Source organism: Oreochromis aureus, linkage group 1 (genome assembly GCF_013358895.1).
Source record: "Oreochromis aureus strain Israel breed Guangdong linkage group 1, ZZ_aureus, whole genome shotgun sequence".
In the NCBI taxonomy this organism is placed as follows: domain Eukaryota; kingdom Metazoa; phylum Chordata; class Actinopteri; order Cichliformes; family Cichlidae; genus Oreochromis; species Oreochromis aureus.
In genome coordinates this window covers 20504917-20518373 of record NC_052942.1, presented here as the reverse complement: position 1 = coordinate 20518373, position 13457 = coordinate 20504917, and the positions used below count along the sequence as shown (strand labels likewise).

At 39.5% G+C, this 13457-nt stretch overlaps 1 protein-coding gene across 1 annotated transcript in view; it reads right to left on the bottom strand.

Annotated features, from left to right (window-relative positions):
- Nucleotides 1–13457, bottom strand: part of syt7b (synaptotagmin VIIb) — a 110679-nt gene that overhangs the window by 41585 nt on the left and 55637 nt on the right. The window contains exons 3-4 of the mRNA XM_039608432.1: nucleotides 8269–8348; nucleotides 7101–7235 (exon numbers count right to left, since the gene is read on the bottom strand). Coding sequence (XP_039464366.1) covers nucleotides 7101–7235; nucleotides 8269–8348 — 215 coding nt within the window. The remainder of the gene's footprint in view (nucleotides 1–7100; nucleotides 7236–8268; nucleotides 8349–13457) is intronic.

Below are 13457 nucleotides of genomic sequence, written 5' to 3'. Positions count from 1 at the left end.
TAATCTATTGTATATGACAGAGTACTGCTCTTAATTCAATGATCAAACTGTTTCCAGGAGACCGTTTGATTCACACATGTTACTGTCATTATATCTTTTATGTGCTACAGGTGTTGAAAAAAATTCAGCTTTCAGCAACCAGTTTGTTTGACAAACTATAATTGTAAAAATTCACCTAATTGCAGTTTTGAAAGCACTATTTGTGATGATTTACATTGTTGGATAACATACATTTCTCTTTTTAATGTTTTCTCATACTTACATGTTTCACGTCATCAAATTTGCAGTTTTAAAATAGTGATTTCGTTTACTAAGGTAAAAAAAGGGATCCAAACCTATCTAGCCCTGTGTGAAAAAGTAACCGCCCCCAAGATATCACTTAAACAGAACCTGTCTGACACGATCTGAAAAACTCAAGATGTCAAAGTCATTGACATCTATCAGTCTGGAAAGGGTTACAAAGCCATTTCTTAGGCTTTAGGAATCCAGTGAACCACAGTGAGAGCCATTATCCACAAATGGAGGTGCAAGGCTTGCAACAGTGGTGAACTTTCCCAGGAGTGGCTGGCTTACCAAAATTACTCCAAGAGTGCATCAACGACTCATCCAGGACTCATCACAAAAAACCCAGAACACCAAAGTACTGCAGGCCTCACTTGCCTCAGTTAAGGTCAGAGTTCATGATTCACAAAGACAGAGCAGAAATGGCACCCATGGGAGAGTTCAAAGGCGATAACCACTGCTGAGCAAAAACTCGTCTCATATTTGCCAAAAAACTTTAGGAAAATATTCTGTGAACTGACACAACAAAAGCTGAACTTTTTGGATGGTTTGAGTCCCGTTACGTCTGATGTAAAACTAACAGAGCATTTCATCTAAAGAACATCATATCAACAATCAAACATGGTGTTGATAGTGTGCTTGTCTGGGGCTGCTTTGCTGCTTCGGGACTTGGACGGCATTCTTGATGGAATCGTGAATTCTGCTCTCTACCAGAAAACCCTGAAGCACAATTTTCAGCTGTTACTTCATGCTCTGAAGCTCAAGGACACTTGGCTTATGTGGCAGTATAAGTCAAGTTGTCAGTGTCCTACTCAAAATCTGGACTTAAATCTGATTATGATGCTTTGGTATGACCGTTCATGCTGGAAAACCCTCCAGTGTGGCTGGATTACAAACAATTCTGCAAAGAAGGGTTGGCCAAAAGTCCTCCACAGGGATATAATAGACTCATTGTCAGTTATTGCAAATACTCTATTGATTACTGCCAAGAGGGGCACAACCAGTTATTAGGTTTAGGGGGCAATTATTTTTTCACAGAGGGTCAGGCTGGTTTGGATAGCATTTTTCCCTTAACATGAATTTTGTTTTTACTCTTGTTATCTTTGTCTAAAATTAAAATTTCTTTGACTATCTGAAATTTGTAAGTGTGACAAATATACCATAATAAAAAATAAAAGGAAGAAATCAGGAAAGGGGCAAAAACTTTGTCATAGCACTGTATAGTAATGACACCAAATCTTTATCTCTGCAATGAAGCTGTTACATTAAGGTTGTGTGAATTTTTTTAATGCCACACAATGAGGGTAGCTGTTAATTCCATCCATTCATTTTCTTAACCACTTATCCAAAGAAGGGTCACAGTGGGGCCTGGGATGAGTGGAAGAATGCAAAATGCAATGCAAAATGAAGACTGGTGCCATGCTGTGACTTGGCCCTGTCCCAGTCTTTACGTATACATATTTCCCTTTGGCTTCTGGGAGATAATGTTCTTGTGTTTGTATTTACTGTATGTATCTACAGTTGCTGCATTTTACTCACACTGACTCTTTAGCAAAAAAAGAATCCGGTTTTCAGACTTTTGCACTGATTAATTAAAGGGAGTTTCATGTCAACGCAAGCCATAAAACTGCTCAAACTTTGGATAACTTTTAATACCTCCTCCCACTATGCAGCACCATTATCGAATACTGTTGTTTACAGTATCATCTTATCATATTCATCCAGCAGTTACTAACAGAAGGTTCATTCGTATCACTAGCCCGGATAAAACTGCTCTCCTGCTGTTTATCCAGCAACCCACTCAGAGTTTAAAAAGCTGTTACTTCAGATGAATGAACATGTCGTTTCTGAAGATCTTCAGAGAGCATCTGTTTTGTCTGAAATTCTTGAAACTGTTACAGCCTTCAGCAAATTGGAGCCTGCAGAGGAACAGTACGAGTGCGTGAATTCGCTTTGTCTGCAACATCACTTGGTTGGCAGCTGACATAAAAATGGCATTTGTTTATGAGTGAGGAAGCTCTCTGTAGCCAAGAGGTTTAAACGGTTACTCATGCATGGCAGGTGCATTCTGCAAAGCATCTGGCTTCTATTTAAAGCCTGCTTTACATTGTCTTTACCTGCACAGGGCTTGAAAGGTGTAAAAAAAGTACATGCAACTACTCCATCCATGATATTTTTACAGACTCACTTCCTTGATTGCCACACCATGCTGCTGTTGTGCCCACTGTAGCCCCTCATGCATGCCCCATGTCACCATGCGCCACTCACTTGCTAAACCGCAGGCCTCCGGCATGCATGTGGCTCTGGACCGTCTGCCAGCGCCCGGCCTTGCTGCCCCCCGTCACCATGCTCCGCACGCTGTCGCTGCGACTGGGCCCTGCCCCAGTCCCAGAGCAAGCACCACCCCCGCTGTCACTGGCCCCCGGTGAGGGTCCAGCACCACCCTGCCCACCCTTATCCACAGCCCCACTGGGTGGAACGGTGGGGTGGGTCGTAGACAAGAAAAACACGGACAGACAAACCCACGAGAAGGTACAAACAAAAAAAAGAGAGAGATAGACGAGAGACAGACGCACAGAGCCGGAGAGCAAAAGTGTTATGAGTTAGTCAAATCGATGACTAAGACACTTCACAGGCACTCAGTCTAGCCACAAGTGTCCAGTGAATAACAAAAACTTGGAAGAGCAGCTGCTAGTCACCAACGCTTTGACTAAATTGGAGAGGACAGTTGTCTCACTCTTTGGGGACTAAAAGGGGGCAAAAAATATTTACAATAATTCAGTTCAAACCTGCACAAAAGCTTACTCTGTTCATTGTAAAATATGTTATTAAAGCAACTTCTTAATGTTGAATTTACACAGATTCTCACTAAGTGTGGAGTGATATTCAGGAAACTTTTCTTATTGTAGCTGCTCAGTCCACTATGGCCTAGTTTAAGGTAAGAAAAGGACCACAAGAAGCCGATATTCTGCCCGTTTCACTCATACATGTACACAGCAGTGACCAAGCCGCTGGCACTCGGAGGCAGGCATAATAGCCGAGAAATGATGCAACTGCATCATCTTCACATTTTAAGACTGCAGGGTATGAAAACAGAATACTCTAGTCTGTTCACAAGAACTCGCCTGCAGCACTTTTATGCATTTGCATAAAATATTTCACTTAATTTGCAAATATTCCCATTGAAAAAAAAAGCATTTCAATATAAAGTGTCCTCTTTTCTTCTCAGCATGCCACAAACCCAACCCCAGCTGACCTGGACTCGGACGTCACAGAGACGAGTACAGACAGAACGCTGAGATCAGTACGGGACCTTTTGATTGAGGACAAATCACACGACACACAGGTGAACAATAGGAGGGCGTCCACAACGACATTCAAGCATTAAGTGTAGGCTGACAGTTAAATGAAGGATTTTTTTGCAATGATGAATGTGATATAATTAATCAGAACTTGAATAACATGATCATGACTTGATCCCCTTTTGCTTTTAGATATAATTTGTCTGAACTGTTTCCAAATAGTGATTATTGATTTACCTCTGAAAGACACCTTTGAAAGCTGCTAAACAAACTTGCTTTGTACAAAGGAATCGCCACAGTAAGGACTACGGAATAGCTCACTGATCCACTATCACCCTATTCAGAAATCTCACTATTACTATCTTATCAAACGCCACACAGAATTAATCATGTCAATAACATAATGAAATGCAATCACAACAAAAGCTATAATCACTGCTGTTCGCTGAATTTAAAAATAATTTCAGCACCACTGCGCAGACACCAAATAACTGATCGCCTGGTGGTTTTGAAAGAGTCAAGTGAGTTATAATTAGAGAAAATAAGAAAGAACAGGTTCACTTAATGCCTCAGTGACTGTGTGAGGTGCATCTAAATGATGGAATGGAGGTTGATATGAAACAGACGTTGGACTGTACACCAAGGATACAGTGTCACTATTTTTGGAATAAGGCTCAGTAGACTAGACTCAGGAGGGCTATCGGGGAGGCTTAAAGCACTCAAAATACTATGAGTGATAGTACGAGTAGTGACAACAAGCAGAAAACACAGAAAGAGTGAGGGAAAAAGGGGAGTGGGGTAAAAACACATAACTTTACACTCACAAAACCCCCCAAAACAAATCAGTGAAAAAAGTCAGACCAAAAACCACGTCATTAAAGGAACAGTTGGACATTTTGAGAAATACGATTATTTGTTTTCTGGTGGAAAGAAGAAAGTATCACCCTCAGATATCAAATATAATACTGAAAGTGCAAACTTTCACTTTTCATTCAAGATCTTTAACAAAAATTTTGAATTAACTGTTCAGGAATTGCAGCCATGTTTATACACAGTTACTCATTTTGAAGCTACAAGCTAACATTATTTAAATATAAGGATTGTTTTCAGTAATTAGATGAAAGAACCCATAGACATCACCAAATTCATCCCTTGAGATGCTCTTCCAGGCCTTAACTGCTTTCAGTTGCTGCTTGTTTCTGGGTCAGTTTTGTCTTCAGTAACTGAAAAGCTGCTCTGCTGGGTCGAGATCAGGGGACTGACTTGGCCATTGGCTTGCATTTGAGCAGTTTTGCAACATTTGGCCTGTCCAAAGAACTTTTCCCTGTTTTGGGGTGTAACCCAGTGGTTCACACATTGTTGTAAGACATCTGCAATTTACATTAATGAAGCTGCCTCTTGATTTGAAGCATTTTCAATAATCAAGATAAAGAAATCCGATACGGTTTGGTTTGTTCATTTGGGTATAGCTTTTCACTTCTTCTTTAGTGGAAACTGAGCATGATATCAACGAGTTGGTGTTGTTACTATCCTCCTATCATCATAACAATTGTAGTCCAGAATCAACATAGCAACTGACGAGTCACGTCTTAGCATTAGCCAAAAAAATCGATCACGCTATTAAAAACTATCACTGCATACCAACATCAGTAACATAAATCTGGCTAACAGGAAACCTAACTGGATAATATATTTATTACACTGTTCAAATTAATAAAGAAAACACTGGAAATGTTCATAATTTTTTCATGAAGAGAGTTTTATATTAACAAAAGCTTCTTTTTTCTTTTTGCTCCACATTCCAAAGTTATGACATCACAACAACGTGATTGGTCAGATGCAGATACATGCTGGTCCACTGTGTCCATTTCACGCTTTGCCTCTCCAAAATGTGAAACAGACACGCATGCAGAAGTTGCAGTAACAACAGAGGGAAACTTTTTATTTCAAGCCCACATGAAAATAATCACAGGAAAGCGTTTTATCAGACATTATTAATGCATTTACATGTAAATACACGTTAGCCGCCTAGCTTAATCGTTTCCGGCGATTAGGCACCCTGAAATGAACTTCATACATTATCTCTGCTGGTAATTCAACTTCTGCATGCACAATACAACTTCTGCATGTTCACGTTTTGGAGAGGCAAAGCATGAAATGGACAAAGTGGACCGGTGTGTCTATTACATGTTTTGCTGAAGAAGTCACTTTTTTTTCAGACCTCTGAACTCAAGCTAATCTGACCACATCTTGACTGCAGATTTATATTTAAAGGGGATTTATTATTATGCTCATTCACCTCCATATTTTTATACCTGAACAAGAGTAGCTTTGCATGCTTACACTCCAAAGTAATCCTCCTATATTTATTTATTTTTTACTGGATTCTGGTGCAGCCCCTTAGTTCATTCTCAGTTTGAAAAAAGAAGCTTTAGCTCTTAATAAAACATACTACATGAGTAGTATTGATCATGTTAGCCAGAAAGCAAATAAGCATACTTCTCTCAATGTCAAAGTAATCCTGACAAAAACTGAAAAACTCTTTTTCTTAGTGCACTACGTTCAACCCTCTGTGGAGATGTTGGTTATTTATTACACAATCCTGAAAAGAAGATTTGAATATTTGGCGCTGAGTGCCCCCCAGTACCACAAATGGGGAAAAGTTTTATGTTAAACAGTGGGATCTTTTCTCTGAGGGTTGTCCGTCTCCATGGTAACAGTCCATGGGCTGCAGGTGAGAGGTAGGGAGGGTCTACTGAGGTGAAGTTAGCAGGGCTGTAAGCAGTGGAGCTATCAAAGACATTCATTTGTACACGCTGTATGTGATGTAAGAGCAAACTATACTGTTGCTTCCTCAGTTTACTCTTCTGTATCGTTTTAAAGAGACATGACTCAAAATCGTCTCTGTGGAATTTCATCTCAAACGTTTATGATTTAGCGCTGTTTCCTGTTTACAAATAGGATAAACAACATTAATACGGATACAACTGCAGCCTTTCTGTCTGAAAGCAGCAGTTTGGAAAATGTGCATAATTCCTGTCAGTGTCAGCGCAGCCCAAGGAATCACAGATATTAAGGGATGGTGCTGCACATCTCTATCAGCTGCTGCATGGCCAGCAGTGCATACTAAACACCACCTCACTGTGGACATGCCTGAATGCAAAAACATGAGGATTACCGGGGATGAGGGGAAAATTCCATTTAAAAGATATGTGATCTGACAGCGTTACAAAATCAGGCTTTCTGTTTCCCTTTAGGCTATTAAATGTGACCTTTTCACTGCTCTGAGTTGTGTATTGATCAGCCTTTGATTTGGAATATTTTAGTGCTATTTGTCTCATACTTATGACCTCAAATAGCAAAAGATTGGACTAAAATCACTAATTTGCTATCTGCTATTATAATAATATCTAATTTTAGTATGTTGACCACTTCTACAGCGTTGTACAGAAGCCCCTGTTCATTACAGCCCTGCCCAGACAGAGGAGTCCCTTACCAGACATGACTGAGACTCACTTGGGCGTGAGGCGGGGGTCTCCGTAGGGTGCATAGGGAGACATGTTTAAGAGGAACTCCTTGGGTGGGTAGGAGCTCCACCTCTGTTGGACATTGCTGCTGTCATTGTTATTCCAAAAGTCTCTGTCTAGATCGCTGTAGCCAGAGAGAAAGCAAAAGGTGAGACAGGTGAGAGCAGTAAACAATCACAGACATATATAAAGAAGAAAAAACAAAGCAGATCTTGAAAAAAGTTGAGAAATAAATAAAAAAAAAATCTAAAAAGTGAAAATATTCTTTTTAAATACTCTTTAAATAAATTTAACATGAATTTGGCTACAGGATGACTACAAGTTTATGGTCACCCAGTATCATGAAAAGTGGGTCGAAATGCTCAGAAAGGAGGATGGAAGGAAGTGACCTGTGTGTTTTATCACGCTGTCAACGATGAGGAAACAAAACAAAGGAGATAAGGAGACAAGGGAGAAAAGTCAGTATGAATTTAAAACGACAAAAAAAAAACAAGTCAGGTATGCACTCAGAATAAAAACGTCAAAGGAAATAGCTCAAAATAACTAATAGATCTGTGGCAAGCTGTTAGTGTCACCCTCTTGTATTCAATAATGCTTAATTATATTTGAAACAGGGGCAGAAATATATTCATAGCTGTCGATATCCTAAGCTTAACAATTAGCTTAGTGTGCTTATTTCTATTTATTCCAAATAGAGCAAACGGTGAGTAGGCTGTTGCTAGGTCTAAAAATTGGTTAATTTTTTAAAAATATAAGGTAAAGACCATTTACCATAATGCACCCTTTGTTTACATCAGCAGACCAGGAGGTCAGAACACGATTTTCACAGAGTGATCTAAAAATAGCAGCAATGTTGGAAGTGGTCCAGAGCTGCCCAAGGACAAATTTAAATCAGGTAGTTTTTTTTATGGGCACAGTAGCAGAGTCATACATCGTATATGTATATGTACATATAGTACAATATTTAGTAGTACAATATGAAATCTCTTTGATAAATGCTCACTATCTTTAGGGCATAATTTCAGGGAAAGCATTTGAGTCCACGCACAGAGCTACGAGATTAGTTTGCAATCACAAATAGCAGTTAAAATGTGATACTATCACCACATCATACATTATTCCCACGTGCTTCCATCTACTCCCTCCCTGACACCTACTTGATGGCTTTATTTTCCCCTCGACCTCTCACTGAATCTGGAGAGCTGGCAGCCTCCATCCCGGGCTTATTCCTCTTCCCCTGCAAAGACACGAGAGAGACAGAGAGAGTAAGAGGGGGACACACATCTTAGAAGCGTGTGTTTCTCATCGTTTATAAAGGCATCTGTGCAAGTCAAGTGTTCATTGCTCCGGTTTTTAGAATAACATCAGGTTCCAACACATGTTGTAAAATGTAATAAATGAGGGAAGAGTGCACACTGGTTTGATGCCAGGGACCACTTAACTAAAATGAGATGCACAATCTCACATGCATGATACATGGGCAAAAATGTTTTCGCACACAAGAAGCACGCACACAGACACACACACACAGTGCAGCTGCAGGCTACATCAGACTTAAAGTGAAATCAGACACATTAAGATAATGAGATAACTCAAGATTTGAAAACAGGAAGTCATTCGTGAAAGCCTTCGGAGGTGCCACTACATTGTTTATTACAGCCGAAGCTGTAGTTACAGCATAGCCGGAGGGCCTGCACATATCACCACTGCGCCTATGCTGTGATGTGTGTCTCCTCAAAAAAATCAAAGTAGGTTTTGGGTCTACAACAGCTTTTGTTTCCTGAAAAAGCTTGTGGAGATTGCTGTGGCATGTTTTGATAGTTAAGATTGAACAAATAAGTTAAATTCTCCACCGCTGCCAGGAAGAGTCAATAAAATGTAATGGAAATCTAACTGACATGCCTTTACTGTAGTGTCGCAGTAGGTGAAATCAGATGCTGGGCTGTACGGTATATCAAAAAGCTGCGGGTCATGCAATCAAACTCGGCATCGAAAAAATCTGTGATATGATATGAAACAATTATATGTCAGATCTTATATAAAAGGGAAAAAACACATTTACAGACTGGAAATCTAAAGGCTTTCCTCTCAAACCGAAAAGAGCTGCTTTCTCAGGTGAAGCCAGGTCATTTGGAAGACGGTGAAATTCTAACTGGGCAACGTAACTGCATACATTGCTGCTGCGATGACTTATAAACCTTATCTTACCTACTCTGTGCAAATATTTTCTACTTAATGGACAGTGCTTTCAGCAAAGCAATATAGAGTAGTTACAGTTATTGACCTCTATGTTTTATTGAACTCCGTATTTATTAAACTCTTGGGGGTGATAACACTGAGCTCTTTCCCGCTGAGTCACACCGACTCTCACTTCTTACATAATGTTTTTCCATTATAAGCTCACGACAACGACATGAGGTGCACATATGTAATAAAATGTCCACCAAATAGGCAAGACATAAAATTGCTGTTAGACTTTTTTATGTTTGCTTTGAGGCAAATTGCATGTTGGACTCGTTCCTATTTGAAGATTTCAGCTACATTACCATCTGTTGCTGTAATTAATTAGCCACAAAATCAACTTGACATGCGTTTTAATTACATATGCCATATTTTGATAAAAAATATATACCAATCCTCTCTATGGGCTATTAATAAGAATATCACACCATGCCAGAGGGGTAAAAAAAACTCAAACTTGAAATGTGGTGGTGACATTTTAAATTTAACATTAATTTCGCAAATGCCAACTAATTGAGTGTTGAAGGGCAGCTATTTATTTTATTTTAATCTTTTTCTCGTTTTCTTGCTTTTTCTCAGTGCGTCTCTTAGAAGCTGTGTGGGGCTGAAGGTGTGACGTGATTCCTTCTTGCACTCTCGTCACAGCTTCGACAAACAAAGGTGAATTTTAATGTCACTCCGAGAGAAAAGTAGCCATAGTGGTGTTGCTTGAACACAAACATTATATTGTGTACTACTTATACTAGTCCTGCTGTTTGAGGGACCCTACAAATGTAGAAAACATACAAATTTAAAAGCCGGCTGAGCAGTGAGTTCACACCCAGGGCAGACATACTGTTAGTGACACACACCCGCAGCCATGTAGGTAACATAAAGAAATGATGAGGACAGTCTGACATCAGGATTTGCTTTGCTGCTCTTCCTTACATTATATATACATCATCCACAGTGGATTTTAATTCAAACAATAAAGATGTGGCTAAAGTGCAGACTGTCATCTTTAAGAGAGGAAACAAATGCTGTTTCCTCCCTTGAGATGCTTTGCCAGGCCTTTACTGTAACATCCCATTTGTTTTAGGTTGACAAACTCTTGGGTTGCTTTTGCAGTATGCTTTATCCATATGACTGTAAAGTGCAGCCGATCAGTTTTACAGCATTTGTCTGAATCTGAGCAGAGAGCATGGCCCTGTACTCTTCAGAAATCATCCTGCTACTTCTATCTGGAGTCACATCATACATGGCCGTTTCATAAGACTGCCTGCACTATGTTTGACAGATGATGTGGTATGCTTCAGATCAATAGCTGTTTTCTTCTCTATTCTTCTCTCTTCTCATCCTTCTGGTACAAATTACTCTTGGTTGCATCTCTTTAAAGATTATTATTATTAAAAGTCTGATCTGCCCTTCTTGTTCTTGAGTGTAACCAGTGGTTTGTACCTGTTATTCTAAACCCTCTGTAGTTCTACTAAATGAAGTGTTGTGAATTTGTCTTTCTGAACCATGGAAACATTTCAGAAACAGAAGAAAGGTTTCTGGCACAAGTTTAGCTACTTCCAATGTGTAATATATTTGTGTCATCATCCATCCTTTAGCCTACTGATTGCTTCCTTCACTTGTATAAACATCTCTTTGGATCTCATATTGAGTGAAAAGACACCAAACGCAAGTTCAACACTTGGAGCTTGAGCTCTTTTATCTGTTTAATTTGAACAAGCCTCAACTAGCCATGAAACTGCTTGTCAGTTATCCGATAACATTTTCACATCTGAAAATAAATAGTGTCTTTAAAAATGGCAATGCAATGTTTTTTATTGCAATGCCAAATCCTGTGAATGAAAGTCGAAATGGTGCACTTCAATCGCATCTTGATTTAAAATCCACTTTGGTGGTGTACAGAGGCAGAAGTATTGTTCAAATATTTATGGACCTCACTGTAAAAGTGAGAAAGTCACCACAGAGCAGCTGTCACAGATTTTCTCATAAAAATCCGAGTTTTGAACATGATTTTTACAGAGAAAAACAGCAGTATAAAAAGATTTTTACAGAACTCCAGAGAGAGCTTATAGAAAAAAATCTTTAAGAATGAAAACATTAAAACATTTGATTAAATTAAGTGTTAAATGAAAAAAAAAACTAAGATTCTCTGGGTGGAAACTTTAGTCCATGTGGAGTGTTTTAATGCAACCTTATAAATATTTAAGAGAGTAGTCTGAAAAACCTTCGAACAGATGTTTCCAGAGTCGAAAGAGGACACAATGAATTTTAGTTTCCTCATGTCTAGACAAAACAGGTCACTGAAAATGGCCCACATTGCAGTAAACCAAGACCAAAAAGAGAGCAGAATTATTATGCATACATGAAAATGCTATCTATCTATCTATCTATCTATCTATCTATCTATCTATCTATCTATCTATCTATCCATCCATCCATCCATCCATCCATCCATCCATCCATCCATCTAGTCAAAAAATGCAATGCAAATGTGCATTTTCACACGATCGAGTTATCCAACTTTTTCAAAAGATTTTTTTAATTTTTCTTTTCCGTTTCTGGTTCAAATGCAACTCTTGTACTCAATAAAAGATATCATGCTGCTCACAGCCTGGGGGCTTTCAGACACAGCAAAGAGCCGAATGTTTATCTTAATTCAGCTTTCAGTGTCCTACAGACAGGTGGCCTCTTTATGCATTCCACTTTATATCGCTAATGCATCTAAAATAAACTCTATTATTCATCATGTCTCTTCTCATATGTCCAACTCAACTCCACAAACATCTTCAATAGAGAGTGACGCTTGGGGCCCTGACCTGATCTGTACCTACATCCAGCCACAACACTGCACTGGAACACATGTACACAGACTCAGAAAAGGAAGGATGGCATAACAGTCAAGTATATGCTATCAAGTGCGGCTCATCTATCATTAAGCAAAATCATAAAATCTTCAGGAGGCTGGAGAGAGGTTGGAGAAGGTACAATGCTGACAGAGTGTGGGAGGATGTGAGAAACAGACGGGATGATCGGGAGGATGGGGAGAAGCAGAAGCAACTGAGTACGACGGAGCGGAGGGCCAAGTGAGAAACAGGAAGAGACAAGACGCGAGGTTCGAAACTGGATTTAGAATAATGAAGCTGTGCAGAGGATGATAAAACTGTCACATGAGATGAACTGGAGATGTGAAAGGCACAGAGGGTGATTCCCTGTTCAGAGCAGTGTGGCCCGGCTTCCCTCTGGATCATCCTCCTAAGTCACACTGTCATCATGCTTGTCATACACCTGGATGTTCAACAAACACCAACAGCACCTTCCACTCTCGCCTGCCTGTATGCCTCTGCCTCCCTCTTCCTTCCCTCTGCTACTCTCCTCCCCTTTCCACTCCTATAAACAACCAATGGCAATGGACCAAACAGGTCCATTCATTAGAGTGCAAACACTCTCCTATTGATCCTTTTTCATCTTTAAATGATACAAACGTGATTTATAGGAAACTTAAGTGAGTTTTGGCTTAGATGTTTGAAATTCAGAAAAACACACAATGCTGCTGTGCACAGTATCACAGCAGATCCTTGGTAGCCATAAAAAACAAACACCTGTTTGTGTGCTATATTTTGTAACCACTCATTAATATTGTAGCTTGCCAGGAGTGTGTGTCAGGGACATTCACAGGAAGCTGTTCCGTTATGTTTGCAATTCATCTGTTAAGGCTGTGTTTTGTTTCCCCTATTTTTAACACAGAAAAATAAGTAGACTGTAAATCCACTACCTTGATCTACATAATCTGTGAATGATCCCAATGCACAGATACCAATGGACCAAACACCAGTCAAGAGAACACCTGAGATGATCCATCCACAGCATGAGGTTCATATGCTAGTGTGTAGTTTGGATGACTCGCTATGAACAATGCCTAATCCTAACTTTAATGTGCTCTTAGCACTCTTAATGTACTCTTACTACATTAAACTTAGGATCATCTTAGTTATCTTATCAATCTTAGTTAGCCTGAGAGCGATTCTTTTCTGGAGCGTCTGACAAACTGTGGGCTGTAGTTAAAATGTGAGGTTTAAAAAGTGAGCTTAAAAATGTGCTACACATGAATAGT